Genomic DNA, 17,635 nt, shown 5'->3' on the forward strand with positions numbered 1-17,635 from the left:
TTGCTCCCTCCTCAATGTGACATCCTTTCAAATATTTAAACAGGGCTATCATACAATAAAGACATTCAGATTTCAAAAGATTTCCTCTATCTTGTCTCAGTCTTAATCAGAATGGGGATGCAGTCAAGAATGCTCCACTGTTTAACCGAACCATCAATTTGGATCACAAAGCAAATTATTTGTAAGTGGGAATGGGGCCCTAGAGTAGCAAATCAAGTCTGAACTCTCCCTAGAAATCAAGATGACTAAACTGAGACTGTCATATTTTGGCCATATCATGAGTAGACATGTCTCACTAGAAAATACAATGATGCTTGGCAAGAAAAAGAGGAAGGTGGCATCTCAGATGAATAGACTCAATGAAGGAAGCTACAGCCCTGAGTCTGTAAGACCTGAGCAGGGCTTTTGAGGATAGCTGATTTGGAGGTCTCTCATTCATGGGATTCTGATGGCAATTAGCAACTTGCATCTAGCGCAGAATAGTTTCTGTAGGTTCTTGAGCATATGTAACTGATCTGTAAATTATGTGCTTTATTTGTTTGGAATGGGACAAAGCTGGGTTATGAAGAAATCAGCCTTTCATAGGCATACTTTATATTAATTTTGTAGGGATCTTAAAAATACAAGGCTTCTAATTAATTCTGTCTAAGATTAAATTTCTATCCTTCTTCAGTTAAGATTTGTTCGGGTTTTTTTTTAGGCACAAAACCAGAACACTTTGCAAAAATTGCCTGGAAGAATCATAAGCATTCAGTTAATAACCCGTAAGTAAGCTATTTTTCATTATATCCTAATTGGAAGCAAAATTAAATGAAGTTTTGCATTATAGACAAATGTTTTAAGATTCTATTAAACAGTGTTTTTTTTAAACTGCTGTACTTATTATTTATTACATTTATTCCTCCAAAAAAGAAAAAGAAAAATTAGGCATGATCTCATCTTCAGAGTCAGTACAGGTTGAGTATCCATTATCCAAATTGCTTGGGACCAGAAATATTCTACATTTCAGATTTTTATTTTTGATTTTGGAACACCTGTATTTGCATATACATAATGAGACATAACGAGGCTAGAGAGAGACTACTAATCTGTGAAATGGAAGGAGACGTGGATTCCCACCATTTCACAGATCATTCTCTCTGTCCAATCACAACTCTCTTCAGCATCTCAAGTACACAAGTACAGGTACTTACTATGCTGCTTGTGTTGTAGCTCAAAAAGTTTTGAATTTTGGAGTATTTCAGATTTCGGAATTCCAGATAAGTAATACTTGACCTGTATTGTTCAAAATCAAGGCAATTTTGGAAAACCCAGAGACCAGATTTTAGCCTTCAAAAATTTCACACACTCAGCTTTCACAGACTAAAATGTAAGAATAAAATGGAAGTGCCTGCATGTTTAGTTCTGTTTTTTCTAAATGTTGGAGTGCGGTTTAAAGAGCTGTTATTTGTGGGAACAATCTTTTCAAGCAATTTTTCTTTGACGAGTTACCAGAGTTGTTCCAAAAAGGACTGTGGGTAACAGAAATACTCTTTGCCCATTCCCCTCTGAATACAAACGAAAGAGGATGGTAACAAGAAAGAAATATCCACAGATTTTTAGCCTCATGCTTATGGAAACAGAATACTGGGGCATGTAGGCATTAATTTGATCTAGCACATATACAAATGAGAATGGTTTGTAAAAAATTAAGACAATGATACACTGGTTCTGTTTATTGTCATAGATATTATATTAATTAAGATGCTTTCCCTTTTGCCCTTGACAGAAATTCTCAGTTTCAAAAAGAGTACAATTTAGATGAAGTCCTACAGTCACGCAAGGTTTATGATTTCTTGACAATCTTACAGTGCTGGTAAGACTGATGTGTTAGTTGTGATCTACACTTTTCTTATACACACACAATTTCCTTTTGAGTCTATTAGCTTGAACTTTCAGTTTGTGATTTTTTAAAAAAATCTATTCTATCTAGTTATTGTATCTGGCTGGAAATGGTTAGATGGATCATGCAAGATCATTATGGTGGACCCTTGGTATCTGCTGAAGTTTGGTTCCAGGATGCCCCCCCCCCCCCCCCGAATACCAAAATCCATGGATGCTCAAATCCCATTAAACACAATGGCACAGTGAAATGATATCCCTTATATATAATGGCAAAAGCAAGGGTTTGCTTATGGAATTTATATTATTTTTGAATATTTTAAAGCCATGGATGTTTGAATCTGTGGATAGAAAATCCATGGATACAGCGGACTGACTGTATTACAATGAAAGGCCAGTTGGAGCCTTTGATCATAGCAGAGGTACTCATCTTAGGTTGTTGAGTTAGAACCAAATTTCAGGCAGAAAAAAGTTTAGAATCATCAACCAAAGAAACATTTATTAAGGAAATACATTCTTGGATAGCAATAGCTTGGTCCTTTCTAAACCAGTCTAAAAAAGAAAAGGGTGATGAGAGAGACATGTTGTGGCATGTCCTCCATTATCAAAGAGCAGCCTGGAAGAGAATAGAGGGGTTCAATCTGGACTGGTTCTTTTTCTGTTAAAACTAAGGACAGTCACTTAATACACCCTAATTTCTTATTGAAGTAGAAAATGCTTCCTGCCTAAAGCTATTGGTGATAGATGGTTGACAGAGGAAAGAAAAGCAAGCAGGACAGGAGGACAAAAATTCCTAATCCCTCTCTGTCTAAGCCATCTCATCCCTAATGGACAAGGGCAGCACAGTGTGAAGTCGAAGGCTTTCATAATCAACATCCATAGTTTTTTGTGGGTTTTGTGGGCACACTACTGTTTTCTTCCAACAAATGTATCAGTTGAATCTTCATAAGGAAGCATAGCTGTTGAATAAGGTAGCTGTGGAGTCCTAATACAAAGCTTTTGTTCCTGTGGAGTTTTCTTTCATGGTGTCAAGAATTGAACCTGGGATCTTTTGTATGCAAAACCTCTGTTTTATATCTGATCTAGAAACCCTTGCCAGTGTGCCTTAATTTATGGCAGCTTTTAATATTGATGAAACTAATGGTTATGTGGCTGTTGTATACTGTACATACCAGCAGTGTTTCCCTTATTCTGAAAAACCACTCTGTCCTTTTGCAGGGATTTGATGGTAGTGAACCTAATTGCAAGAAAAACCTGTAACTAGTCAGGGTCACTGCTTTTATATTTAAATATGACATGATATAGACATAACTAGACACATCTAAATCACATTATTTCAATAGTGTAGACCCAGAGCTTGGAAAGTTATGTCTTAAAAGCAAATCCGTATCTTATTACCGAGCTCCCCCTGTGGTATGTTATTACTGTTATTACTGAAATCCTATTTTAGTAGCTCTTTACATTGTTACTTTCTCTTGGTTTTTACTTCCATCTAAAAGGGTTGTGAAAATGACCAAAATATGGAAAATGCCCTTACAGTGCCCAAGAAAATACATCTTAACCTCCAAGAATTAGCAAGAAAAGACTATGCGCAACCAAATTGTATAGAGAAAAAATAACATTAGTTTTTCTTTTCTTTAAGTAAAAGAGTTGACACTATGTCATCATTATCCTGAAACATTACATAGTACTGTAGATAATGTCATTCTTTGTAAGGTGTTGCTTCCTAGCTCTGGGTTCTCCCATTGAAAATAACAAGATAACAAGAAAGATGCATGTATGTATATAATTGATACTGTTTGAGCTGCCTTCCTAAATCTTGTTTTATGAACACTCTGGAAGGCCAGTTTGCTTTTCTTTGATTTAGGAGTCCTCACTTCACGTAAATGTCCTTGCTCCAAATGTTTGCCTCTCCCAGGAAAAAAACATACTTTTATGGACTTCATATTGTGTATATGATGGCAAAATCTTTTTCCTGATGGTCTCATGGTGTTCAGTTTTACTGTTAGTTTGGTGTACAGTGGGAGGTGCCATTAGTCTCCTTTGGGTCAGTTGTTGACTTCTAGTTTGCTTTTAATTAGTAACTGATTTGTATTCTTTCTTTTCTTTTTCTTTTTTGTCCCATTGCCTTTTGTTCTTTGAATAAAAGACAAATGTGATTAAAAATGTGGATTTCTGTATTTCACTTAGTCCAACGTCTGATGGTGCAGCAGCTGCAGTACTGGCTAGTGAAGAGTTTGTGAGGAAGAACAGCTTGGAGCCGAGAGCTGTTGAAATTGTTGCCCAAGAAATGATGACTGATCTTCCAAGCACGTTTGAAGAGAACAGTGGCATAAAAATGGTAGGTTTCATCTCTTAAAATTATACAATTATTATATTAACTTTTACATTTTTCCAAAAATGTTTGTTAGTACAAAAAGATAAGACAGTCCTTGTCCAGTGGATCAGATGATAATAGGCAGTATACAAATAGGAAAAGGAATGGGGGGAAAGGAGGAAATCAAGAACAGAAGCAGTAGCTTTGTCTCTAGTTGTCAGACAAGGCCACATTGAGTCTCTTCCACCAACCCACCCTCAGATATGAAATAAAGGAGACGTCTAAGAAAAAGTGTATGTGTAACTGACACCTGACACCTTATGGCATTGGTAATTGTTCATAGAACACTTGTGAGTATTCACTGTGGAATAAAAAGTGATTTTTATGATATGTCAAATAATTCCTGATTATAAAACCTTACTACAGAGTGCAATGATTGATAAGAGAACACCTGTTGAGGGAAATGGAAATCCTATCTTCGTTGTAAATTTAACCTAGAGTCTCTTGCTTTGCCTTTAGAATAGTCATGGAGCGGATGCCCTCTAAATGCAGAACTTGAAGTGGAGTGGGACTCCAAAGAAGCCATCTCAATTCTTTTCAGACATAGGGCCAGAGCAGAAAGGCTTCCAGCTGGCTTGCAGGCATGGCTTACAGATAGGGTTGCCATAATTGTCCACTTTTACCAGGGACAAAATGTGGAACAAATTCAAGACCAAACTGTAGGACAACTGCAGGACAAAACTCAGCCCAAAATGTAGGACATTGAAGAAAAATGGTGGACCTTAAATGTCCTACATTTTGAGCTGAGTTTTGTCCTGCAGTTGCCCTACAGTTTGGTCTTGAATTTGTCCTACATTTTGTCCCTGGTAAAGTGGACAATTATGGCAGCCCTACTTACAGATGACGCACACCACCAAGACACCAGCTTCCAGCCACCTGGATGGCCATGCTGCTGGAATGCCTTAAAGCCGGCTTCTGGTCGTGGTGGGGAGAAAAACCCAGCTTTTTGCCAGCATAAAACCCTGCTTTTGCCGGTAAAAGACAGATTGGGACTGTGGTATGTGGTTGCAGCAGCCCCAATCTGTTTTTGGAAGGGGCGGCTTAAAGCCACCCCTTCAGGACAGTCTATTTCACCCCATTATTAACAACTGTTCAATTTATTTTCATAGGTATAGTGAAATGTAACTTAATCCAAAACAAAATAATCCCACTTCATTTTTTTCCCTCCTACCTCGAGCACTGAATTAATATAGCAGATAATGGGATGCTTATTTTTAGCTTATCTATTTTTGTTTTGAAGTGAATTTATTTATGTATAAGTTTTATTTTCAATTAAGCTGAATGTAGAATGTTCATATGCACATGAAGGCACGGGGAATGTGTTCAAACTGATGTGTAGAGCTCATTATTATGTGCAGCTATTACTGTGTGTGCCTTTGTCTTAACATAAAATTGCTTGCCAGATTCCTGTTTTGCAGCATCATGTGAAGATTAAGTACTGCAGATATAATGCTGTTTGACACCATTTTAACTAGCATGGCTGAATTCTGTGGTGTTCTGGGATTTGTAGTTTTGTGAGATATTAGACTTCTCTGTCAGAGAGGTCTGATACCACAACAAACTACAAATCCCAGCCTACCATAGGATGGAGACATGGCAGTTAAAGTGTTATTAAACTGCATTATTTTGCAGTGCATATGAGGCTAGGATATTTGAAGTCCTTGTTTTCTGCAGAAAATTCACTTGTTGCCAATGTGTAGATCTTCTAATTTGCCTAGTCCCTAACAACTGTTGCATGTATGCGTTTTTTGCAATTTACATTGTAAAATAAGATATTATTTATTATGTTCAGCAAGTTGTTTGGAGTTAAGACAGCAGGAAAGAATTATCTGTTCAAATTGTTTTTGCTTGTATCATATTAATAGGTTGGCTATGATATGTCTAAGGAGGCTGCAAAAAGATGTTTTTCCAAAGCTGGGCTGAAACCTGAAGATGTGGACGTGATTGAACTGCATGACTGTTTCTCTGCTAATGAATTACTTACTTATGAAGCTTTGGGACTTTGCCCTGAAGGTATTCCTTTAACATCCAAAACATTAAACATCTTGGCCACAACCCAACACAAAATTAAATATTCTTTAGCCTCAGTAATCTCCACAAAGATGACTTCTGTGGAAAGGTGAGTTGCCAGAAGAATGTAGGGTGTCCTACTCATTGCCTTTTGATGTTTGATTCATTCTACCGCTGCTCCCCACACAAGATAAAAGCAGTATATTTGAATTACATAGGTCCCATCCCACTGAGTTACTGTTCTGGAACATGGTAAGAACATCTAAATTTAATTAAGACAGTTAAGGCACTGTAAAGATTTTTGGTCTGGTTCCAGAAGAATTGCCCAAAATGTGGACAAAAATTTTAAAAGAGTGTAAGATTAGAATTAAGAAAGCAAAAGGGAATTTGAGAAGCAACTATTAAAGGCATAAAAAGTATACAGCTGTCCCTCCATTTTTATGGGGGATCTGTTCCGGATCCCCCCTCACGTGAAAAGGGAGATTAGCATATATTCAAAGCCCATTGATTATAATTATAAAACGGCTCCCATGCCACTTTAATCCCTCCCCGCCTTGCTGTCACGAAAAGCGAGACCGCAGACTCCCAAGTCTGCAGATTAGAAGGGACAACTGTACTTTTGCATCAAAATAGGAAACTGGCTAGGTTAAATGAATTGTTTCCATTGGCTTTTAATGTGAAGATGTGTTGGTAAGACCTACATCTGAATCAATTATCTTAAGGGACAAAATTTGAGGAACTCTGTCAGACATGACAGAGGATGAACAAACTAGAATTTGCTGACAAATTACAGTTTAGAACTTATTGGGGCAAAATGGCATTTGCCTAAACATTCTTGAAGAACTTAAAAGTGAAACTGCTGAATTTGCAGTAAAATATGTAAGTCCTTCATTAAACTAACCTCATTATGAAAGTGTTGGAGTTCATCCATGTAACTTGTTAGAAAAGAATCCATAAGAAACCAAGAAACTTTCAAATTTCTGAGGCCCAATACAGATGAGCCAAATAAAGTGACTTCTGGCCACTTCGAAGGTGTGGAGGCTGTGTGGAGGCTGCAACTAGACTGCAAGAGTCAGCCCAAAAAGGAGCAGGTAAATCCACTTCTATTGGATCACGGTTGTGGCCCTCTTTGAGAGCAGGCCGTGCAGTTGCTGCACTTCTGGCAGTGCTTCCGTGCTATCTGCTTCAACCCCAAGTCAAACTTTTATACAAGGCTTTATTAAAGCAAGACCTGTTATATATATATATATATATATATATATATATATATATAAATAGAGAGAGAGAGAGAAGGGGGGGCTTTAAAGCAAGACATACACACACACACACACTCGTGACTTCTGTAAGTCTTTCCTCAGGCCTATAGAATCCTTTTGTTAGGATCAATAAGCACAGGGTGATTAGATGTCCTAAATGCAAAGGAGGACAAGGCACCACAAAATGTAGGACATTTAAGAAAAAATGTAGCACATTGTAAAGTAAAAGCTAGAAACTAGTGTAAATTCATGCTTCTTAGTCATGCTCAAAATAGAGAACATTTTGAAATTCCTCCTGGACAGAAGGCTGAAATGTAGGATATGTCCTGGAAAAGGAAGACATCTGGTCACTCTGAACAAACATGCAAATAAGGACAGACTGGCAGAACTCATATGCTAAAACACAGAATTTCAAAGTTTCTGAAAATGCCTCTTGCATAAGTCTTCCTATTAAAAGTGGCAGTAATGAATTAAGACAGGTCATCTCAGAGGTTGTCCGCACTGGCAAAATAAAGCAGTTTCAAACTGACCTGAAGCCAAGCTGCACAGACAACATATGACATGACACTGGGTGGAGATCAACACATGCTCCGGGGCTTAAGCCCAGAGCAAAAAGACACACTGATACTCTGACTTAACATGGAAAAAGCACATTGTTGCATGTGCCTATAAACATCACAGTACCAGTACAGGAGTGTGGAAACGCAAAAGTACAATAAACAAGGCAGGTTGCCAATAATGTATAATTACAACATACACTAATGGGACAGTCCAACAGGAGACCATGGAGTGAGGGGGGGGGTGTTAAAAAGGGAATGTATGGGAGGTCTCCATGATTTTGCTTTGCCAATGGCAGGGGGTTGGACTGGATGGCCCTTGCGGTCTCTTCCAACTCTATTATTCTATGAATGTGCCATTGGGCACTCTGATGCACTCAAGGCACTGTATGGATGGTGTATCACATAATCTACTGTGTGACATGGGCATCCAGTGGGATGGGAGCTGGGCAGCAGGAGGGAGTAATTGGTGGTCACAGGCTGTGTGATGGTGTCCAGGCATGGTGGGGAGGTGAAAAAACTAACTGAGTGCTATCCAATTGTGGGTGTTCAGCCCACCTTCCACCCACTTTTGTAAAAACCAGTATCATCCCAGTTTTTCCTTTCCATCTGCTCAGCCCAGTACTGATAAAAAAAAATGGGACAGAGGGAAGGAATAAATACATACGTTTAGCAATGAGGAGTAGCGAGCAACAAGGTTTGCTTAAAATCCAAGAGACTTGGGAGGGGTCAGTTCCCCAATAAAATAAAATGGCAGTAGGTTCAGAAAAATCAAAATAAAGTATTACACTCAACGCATAATTTGTTGCCACAGGAGATGTTGTTTGGTGCTAGCATAAATGGCTTTAAAAGGGATCATCAAGTCTGTGCTCTAAACAGAACTTTCAGAGTAACTGGAACTTCATAACCAGTAAAAAAAATTGAAGTCAGACTGTTCTCTGTGAAAGTTTCCAGAAGATTTGAGTTGGCTAGTCTTGGCATGATGGATTAAATGTATATTTTCTATCAGCCATCCAGCCATTCTGTTCTTTTCAGCTGATGTCCTAGAATCCTTCTAAGGAAGGAGACTCAACCACACTCCATTGAGGGAGTGTGTCCCACTGTCGAACAGCCCTTACTGTCAGAAAGTTCCTCCTAATGTTGAGGTGGAATCTCTTTTCCTGCAGTTTGTATCCATTGTTCTGGGTCCTGTTCTCTGGAGCAGCAGAAAACAAGCTTGCTCCCTCCTCAATATGATATTCCTTCAAATATTTAAACAGGGCTATCATATCACCTGTTAACCTTTTCTTCTCCAGGCTAAACATACCCAGCTCCCTAAGTTTTTCCATGGCTTTCAAGCCATTCACCATCTTAGTTGCCCTCCTTTGGACACGCTCCAGTTTCTCTACATCCTTTTTTAATTGTGGTGCCCAGAACTGGACACAGTATTCCAGGTGAGGCCTGACCAAAGCAGAATAGAGTGGCACTATTACCTCCCTTGATCTAGACACTGTACTTCTGTTGATGCAGCCTAAAATTGCATTGGCCTTTTTAGCTGCTGCATCGCACTGTTGACTCATGTTCAACTTATGGTCTACTTGGACTCCTAGATCCCTTTCACATGTAGTCTTGTTCAGCCACGTGTCCCCCATCCTATATCTGTGCATTTCATTTTTCCACCCTAAGTGCAGTACCTTACATTTTTCTCTGTTGAATTTCATTTTGCTAGCTTTGGCCCAGCTTTCCTCTTGGCATGTGGCTGGCCTCTGGGAAGGCCTTTGGTCTTGTTCAGTGTGGCTGCTATTATCCCGCTTGATCCTGCACTTCTGTGGTCACATTTCAAGCAAACACATTATGATGAACTATAGAAAAATAGTAATCTTCTTTTGCAGGCTGCATAGGCAAGTGAATGCCTACTAAGGCCAGTTCAGACATTCTTTCAAATAAGCAGGTGTGCAGGTGACATTTATTCAGAGTTTTGCAATATAAAGGAAAGCGGCAAGTGGGATTTAAAAAGCATTGTTTGAAGTAATAATTAAAACTGAGATTGGATTGGGGTGCAGTTAGGATGCAGAGAACAGAATCCTTAGGGTAGAGCTTTGGCTATCCAGAGGGTAGTTTTTGCTAGTTTTATATGCCAGTTTAGTGTCATTGGATTTGAACCAGAAAGATTTTTACTTGGAAATGCAAACACATATACTACTCATAGATTTATTGATTTCTGTCATTTTAAGGTTGATTCTCATCTTGTAGTGTGCTCGTTTTTGGGGAAATTGTTTTATAAATGTTATTCCTGTTTACATCACTAGGAGGTGTATGATTTGAATTAAGAACTTTGAGACTTGGCAGCCAAAGGGAAATATCAGCGTAAACATAACTTGCACCTATTTTTATTTGCAAAGTTCAAAGTATCTTTTTAATTGCTCTCTTGTGTTGCATCATTTTGTAGCTTTCGGTGCTAGGCAAAATGGTTTTAATAATTTCTATGTATAAACACATGCATACTTCAAAACCTTTGGTTTTGTAATCTCCCGTTGACCAAATCCCTAATCCTTTTTTACTACTGTATGTTTGGGAATTTAGGGAAGAAATAGACCTGTGGAAGGGGTGGCTTGAAGTTGCCTCTTGCAAAGTCAGATTGGGACCGTGGCGAACATATGCTGTAGCCCCAATCCACCTTGAAGCTGGCTGAAAGAGGAGCTGCAAAGAGCCACTCCTTTTTCAGCCAAGGAAAAGGAGGCTTTCCCCACCCTGCCATGGTCGTGCAGCATGTAAATGCTATGCTGCCAGAACACCTTGAAACTGCCCATGTCTGGGTGGCCACCTGACTTCCAGGCAGCTTCAGGGCGGCGTGGGAGTGTGTGACGTATAAATGCCACACTCCCAAGCCTCCCAGACGGCATCTTTAAAGGGCCATGTGTTCAAACTGAGTTTGATCATTGTAGGAAAATCCCTACAAAAGGCCCCTGAGTTTTCTAGATCAGGTTGTTTTACATATATTTATCAATCTAACGACTGTTGTTTGCTTTTCCTTCACAGAAGCTGCTTTGGGAATGGGCCATCGGAGAACAAATCAATTTGCATAATAATAATAATAATAATAATAATTATTATTATTATTATTATTATTATTATTATTTATATCTTGCCCTTCTCCCAAGGCTGGGATTTAGGGCAGGTTACAACATTAAAAACACCATACAGTTAAAAACGTACACAAATTGTTTATTAAAATTGAATTAAATTACTATAATAATTAAAACAAATGCAATGCTAAAATCAAGTTTAAAAAGATTAAAATGCTTAAAATACATTAAAATAATATAGCAACACCCCATCACCTGCCTTAAAAACTTTCTGTTTTAAAAGCCTGTTTAAACAAATTTAAACTTACTTAGCCCATCTGCCTGCCATCCTGCCGCTTCTCCATACCTTATAAAATTTGCCATAGGCAGGGGAAAGCAGTTAAACACCTCCACTTCCCCCAGAGCTGACCATATCCCCCCAGTACACCCTGCAAGAATCCTAAAATCATAAGGAAAATGCTTCCCCCCCCCCCACCACTACCATGATAGGCTCACTTGGTGAAGGCATGAGAGAGAGACTTCTTGGTGGCTGTTCCCACCCTCTGGAGCTCTCTTCCACAGGAGGCTTGGCTGGCCCCCTCCTTGCTTTCCTTTTGCAGGCATTCAAATACATCTTTGTTCATTCAGGCTTTAAATATGTAATCATTATCAGGGATGCCTTTATATGGGATATGTGTTCTATTTATGTTCTTTGACTTTTGTATTTTTAATGTAATTTTATACTGTTTTAATAAGATTATTTTAATTGTTTTTAATTGTTTTTAAGTTTTTAACCAGTTTTATCCATGAACTGCCTTGGCTCTGGGAGAAAAGCAGCATATAAATAAAATAAATAATAATTAGAAATAATAATAATTTTCCATAGCAAAACAGTATTCAAGCAGGCTTAAATCCCAAGCAAACTTACTTGGAGGTTACTCCTGTCAACTGGAAGAGATATATTTCCAATAAAAATTTGTGGATGACAGAATTGACATAGTACATGCTAAAGCCATTGCTTCTTGGTTGCTAATGGGTCGCCGCTACCACCCCCACCACCCCCACCACCATTAAGATAAAAAAACACAGTATTAAAAATAAGTTATTGGCAGAATTGTCAGTTACTGTTATTAATAAACATTTCTGCACTTCTCAGGGTTTTTCTCGATGTCAAAAAGGGGGGAGCAGAAAGTGTAAGTTCAAATATGTTTGTATGCATTCAGTGAGTTCAGAGACAGTAAAGAATTCCTTTCAACAAGATAGTGTCTACACCTATGGGATTTGTTCATAATGATTTAAGAAAAGTTTAGAGAGTGTTGTATGCATTAGTAATAATTTTTCCCTTTTTTAAGGAAGAGCTAGTGAGCTGGTTGACAGAGGAGACAATACGTATGGTGGGAAATGGGTCATAAATCCAAGTGGTGGCTTGATTTCAAAAGGACACCCACTAGGTGCCACAGGTAAGCTCATATGGTCTTTTTTTCTAAAGAGTTCAGCGTCTACATGTGGCAAACGTTTGCTGGAGTTTGTGTGTTGTTATGTTTATTATTATCATTTATTTACATAGTGCCCTCAGTGCACTGTCTGTCTGTTTGTCTGTCTGTCTGTCTATCTATCTATCTATCTATCTATCTATCTATCTATCTATCTATCTATCTATCTATCGAGTGTTTTACAATTGCTAATTTGACAGTTCCTTTTCCTCAGCCTTACAGTCTAAAAACATGACACACAAAGGCAAGGGGATGGCAGAGTGGGGGGGGGGAGATTAAGTCCAGCAGCTGCTGGTTGCTTTTCTCTTCCTCCGAGGCCACAGCTATGGTAGTTGGGCTGGAGAGAGGACCTTTCCTCAGTTGCTTTGCCTAGGCACAATGGAGCTGTGCCTGCCTCTTCTTTTCTCCCGCTAAGTCAATTGCAGTGGCAGTTGGGATGGAGAAAGGGCCTTTAGTCAGTTGCTGGGCCTAGGCATAGAAGGGGCTGCATGAGTAATCAAATCCAGCCCCCTCCTCAGTGAAGGATCTCCAGGTAAAGCATCCCCAGCCGGTTGCTGTCTAGTCCCCTTTTGGAGACGTCTAGAGTAGGAGACCCCCCACCACCGCTAGCTGATTGGTTCCATTGCCAAACCTCTCTTATTGTCAAAAAATTCCTTCTAAAGTTCAATCGTAGTCTACTGTCCTGTAACCTCAAACCATTAGACCTGGTTCTACGTTCTGACTAGAGAACAGGCCTGCATACTCCTTTCTTTGATAGGCCTTGGGGTATTTAAAGCAGGGGTAGGCAACCTGCGGCCCGGCGAGGCCTTGGGACCGGCCCCAGCCCAGTCCTGCTGCCGATTGCCGCCAGGGCCTTTGGGGGACAATTGTCTATAGAAGCCTCAGAAACATGCATTTATATTAACATTTTTTAAAAAATCAGCAAATTTTTTCGCGTGTCCTCCATTTTTTTAAAAAAAGTGTCTTCCATTTGAAAATTTTGTCCTACATTTGTCCTGGTTTATTTATATATTTATTTAAAAAAAAAAAATTAATTATTTATTTTTTGGCTTCGGCCCCCCCAGTTGTTTGAGGGACAGCAACCCGGCCCCCGGCTCAAAAAGGTTGCCTACCCCTGATTTAAAGGAAGCAATCATGTCACTATCCTCATATGTTTTGTTTTCCATACATGTTATAATCCCTGCTGCCTTTTTCTGAGCCTGCTTCAGCTTGACTATATTCTTCTTAAAATTAGGTACCTAGAAATAAATACAGTATTCTAGATGAGGCCTGACCAGCGGAGAATATTGTGGGATTATTGCTTCCCTCAACTTGGAAACTATGCTTCTGTTAATGCAGGCTAGATTGGATAACTAATGCTAATGGCAAACCCCTTCTGAAAAAACCTGCCAAGAAAACTCTGTGATAGGTTTGCCTTAGGGTTGTTGTAAATTGGAAAGAACTTATTTTGTAGTTAACCCTATTTTTGAAAATGACTGAAAAGTATACTGAATTCAGTCCTGAAAAAGGTTTTGAGAGTCTTATTTGATTTTAAAAATGACTTCAATCACTGTTGCAATCATGAGCACTATAGATGATTTTAAAATAAATAAAGGTCAATGTTCTTAACAATTTAATATAAACTTTTAGTACATACTAAAAAAGCACCTCAGGATTATCACCAGGATCTTATACCTTTTTTGTATGGCATCCATACATGCCAGTGTATTTACATGATCCCACTGGCATGCAATCAAATGCACAGTGGACACCACCAGTTTGAGATCATATACTGTACAAAATGGTGAAATGCCTCATTTTTATAGTGCCTGCTATTATACAACCTCTGAGAAAATGCAACTGCTTACACAGTTAATTCTTGATCATATTTCTAGTTGCACACTCCAAACTAGAGAATTCAGGCTTTTGCACTAGGATTATGCTTCTCCTTTCATAGAGTTTGGACTAATGGGCCCTCCCATTGGGCCCGTTATCAGAGTTGTAACTACTTCATGGATAATGTACCCTACTAGTTCTCATATTTTAAGAGAAGCTGCAGGAATTCATGAGTTAAAATTCTACTGAAGCCAGTTCTTACAAATATTGGGGAGGAAAACCCATCTGAACTAATTCATTAGCTGCCTAATGAAATCCTCTTTGTAATTGGTCTCTGGCATGGAACAGTTTCCTATGTGAATTCTTGCTGGGCTATCTTATAATCATGATGTTGAAATCTAAAGCATTGGGGTATCAAGGACTCTGTTTCAAATTGGACTTCAGTCCTGCACTTCTGTGCAAACAAAGGTTTGATATGTGTTATGTGAATGTTTTGGCTGACTTTGGCCTTAATCCCAGAAGGCAATGTGAGTAGTATTTGTTCAGAGTGATTAAATTATCTATATTACAGAGTCCTGTTACTCATTCATTCTTGGCAATAGGTTTTTAGTATTTATTCTCTGAACAGGTAGTGATAGAGCAGAGGTCAATGCCTAAATGCAGCCCTACTCTGTGTGGGGGGCGTGGGGCGGGGACACTTCACACCTTCCAATATATTTGTACCACCACTTCAAGAAGGAAAGAAGAGCTGCAGGAGAAAGAGAATTACTGGCCAACAGTCTGACATAAATGTACCCTAATCACAGAGCACACTACCTAAAACACAGCCTTTGTTGTTTTCTATGCAATGTTTTCTGGGGTTAGATCACAGGCAGTATATGCAACATCTATGTTCACCTGCATACCTGTCTGCTGTGGCATAAGCCTGCAGGTATAGGGAATGACATGAAGTCAAAGAATTTATTTCTTCTTCGTGGTCTCTGCGAATCATACAAATGGGTTGTACTGCGCCTGCGCAGTACCTTCGGAAACTTCTAGAATCACTGGGCAAAGTACTCTTTGCAACATATAGAAACTTTTTGGCGGTAGCTCCGCCCATCCCTTATAAAGCCCCTGGTTTCCCGCTCTTTCCCCAGTTCCTTTTTTCCGCCGCGTTTGCTGCCTTTGGGAACTTCGCTCTTCTTATTGTTATTGCAATCACTGGTAACTGACCACGGACCGTTTTTTGACCACTCTTTGCTTGACCCTTGACTGTTTCTTCTCGGACAGACCTCGTTATTGACCTCGGCTTGTCGACCTTCGAACCGTAAGCAGATCATGCCCTCGGTGCCTTTCAAAAAGTGCACCGTTTGCGGAGGGAAGATCCCCGGCCAGGACCCTCACTCGGCTTGTCTGCTTTGCTTGGGAGAGGCGCACATCCCATCTTCCTGCGCCTTGTGCAAATCCCTTACCCCCCAAGCGAGAAAGAATCGGGAGACAAGGCTCAAGGCGGCCATTTATTCTAGGGTCTTTGCCGCGGGTGCCGTGTCTTCTCTGGGGCCTCCCTCCTCCACTGGGTCGGCTCCCTTGCCTCCTCTTCCAGAGGCCCCGACCCAACTCATGGCCGATCCTCCAAATCCCGTCGAGTTAACTCCCCACGAGGGACCGGACACCGACGCTCCCTTGGCGGACGCTCCTCGGCCTTCTAAGAAACCTAAGCGCCCGAAGAGCTCTAAGGAAGACCGTGCTTCCAACAAGGACTCGAGCGCCCAGAAGGGGTCTGCCTCGAGATCCTCGGGCCAGAAGGCTCCATCCTCGAAGAGTCCGACTAAGGGCTCGAGCTCCACCCCCTCGGTGCCGAAGCCTTCGACATCCTCAGACTCGGCTCCGAGGCCTTCGAACACCAAGCTGACAACTCCGGCTTCCGCCACTGCATCATCCTCGGCCTCCAAGAGGGTTCACACTTCTCCCTCGGAGGGCCAGCACTCCTTGGCCAAACGGCACCGTTCTGACAAACGGGACTCCGATGGCTCTCGGCGTAAGGAAGCTCCTCGGGACCGGCCGGCCCCCGAGCACTCACCTCGGAAATCTCGCCCTGTGGACAAAGTCTCCAGAGCTGAGGGCTCCAAGACCTCAGGGGCTCCCGCTACCCGCCCTGACCGCCGTAGAAGCTCTCCCTCGGTCGGTCGGGCTCTGCCTAGTTTTCGTCATATGCCGGATGACACCATTGACGTCATTTCGGAACCGGCCTCGCCAGCGAGCTCCACGCACAGTCATCGCTCTGTGACCCCGATGCCCAGGTCGTTTGTTCATACCGCCATGGTCCACCGGGCTGCCTCTCCTTCTCCTCCAAGAGAGCCAAAGAGACCGGACTATCTCTATGATAGTGAGACGGACACCTACTACATGGCCGTCCCACGAAAATCCGTCGCACCCCGTCTTGTTTCTCCGTCTCGGAAGTCTAGGCCGGAGCCAATACCTAGGCCGACTCGCGACGTTGTAGCCTCTTCTCGTACGGCTGCAGCCCCAGACCTTCAGGTGGTGGACCTGGACCCCGATGAAGAGGCTCCCCCCCAAGTCCGGTACCGTCCCCAGAGTGACTCCGACGCCTCGGATGCCGAAGACTACCAGCCTTCCATCCAAGAGTTTGTCCAGCCTGGCGCCGTGTCACCCACTGATGATGTCCGCACCTTTGCGGAACACGTCATCAAAATGTCCAACGCACTGGACATACAGATCTCTCAGGTAGAGGACGAGGCCTCTGACCCCATCGAGAGGAGGATCCACGGGAAGTTGCCTACTCCACCTGCAATCCCACTGCTGCCATCTCTGGAAAAGCTGGCGAGACGCTCATGGGATGCCCCCGCTGCGACGGCTTCCAGCAACCGCAGGATAGAGTCCCTGTACAGGATTGCTCCGTCCACTCCCTCATGGCTCTTTGGACACCCAAGACAGAACTCAGCCATTGTCGAGGGCGCCCAGCGGACGTCGACCCCGAAATCGTCCGTGATGCCAGGTGACAAGGAGGCCAAGAAAGTGGACGCGTTGGCCAAGAAGGCCTACTTCTCTTCAGCCCTGGGGATCAGAGTGGCCAATTATAATGCCTGTATGGGTGCTTATATCCAGTGGCTTATGGAAAAGATCTCTCCACTTATCCCCGACCTTCCCGATGAATCTCAGGCCACCCTCTCCGAGGTTCGGGATGAGGCCCACTCCATTGGGA

General features: G+C 41.4%; 1 protein-coding gene across 3 annotated transcripts in view; it reads left to right on the forward strand.

Annotated features, from left to right (window-relative positions):
• The window catches only part of SCP2 (sterol carrier protein 2), a 54,010-nt gene that overhangs the window by 10,149 nt on the left and 26,226 nt on the right, over positions 1 to 17,635 (forward strand). For all 3 annotated transcript variants that reach the window (XM_089515165.1, XM_089515166.1, XM_089515167.1), the window contains exons 7-11: positions 701 to 764; positions 1,769 to 1,855; positions 4,072 to 4,222; positions 6,124 to 6,271; positions 12,478 to 12,585. In XM_089515165.1, coding sequence (XP_089371291.1) covers positions 701 to 764; positions 1,769 to 1,855; positions 4,072 to 4,222; positions 6,124 to 6,271; positions 12,478 to 12,585 — 558 coding nt within the window. The remainder of the gene's footprint in view (positions 1 to 700; positions 765 to 1,768; positions 1,856 to 4,071; positions 4,223 to 6,123; positions 6,272 to 12,477; positions 12,586 to 17,635) is intronic.

The sequence above is a fragment of the Sceloporus occidentalis genome, unplaced genomic scaffold, assembly GCF_023333645.1.
Source record: "Sceloporus occidentalis isolate IW3139 unplaced genomic scaffold, rSceOcc1.0.p SCAF_3, whole genome shotgun sequence".
Lineage (NCBI taxonomy): Eukaryota > Metazoa > Chordata > Lepidosauria > Squamata > Phrynosomatidae > Sceloporus > Sceloporus occidentalis.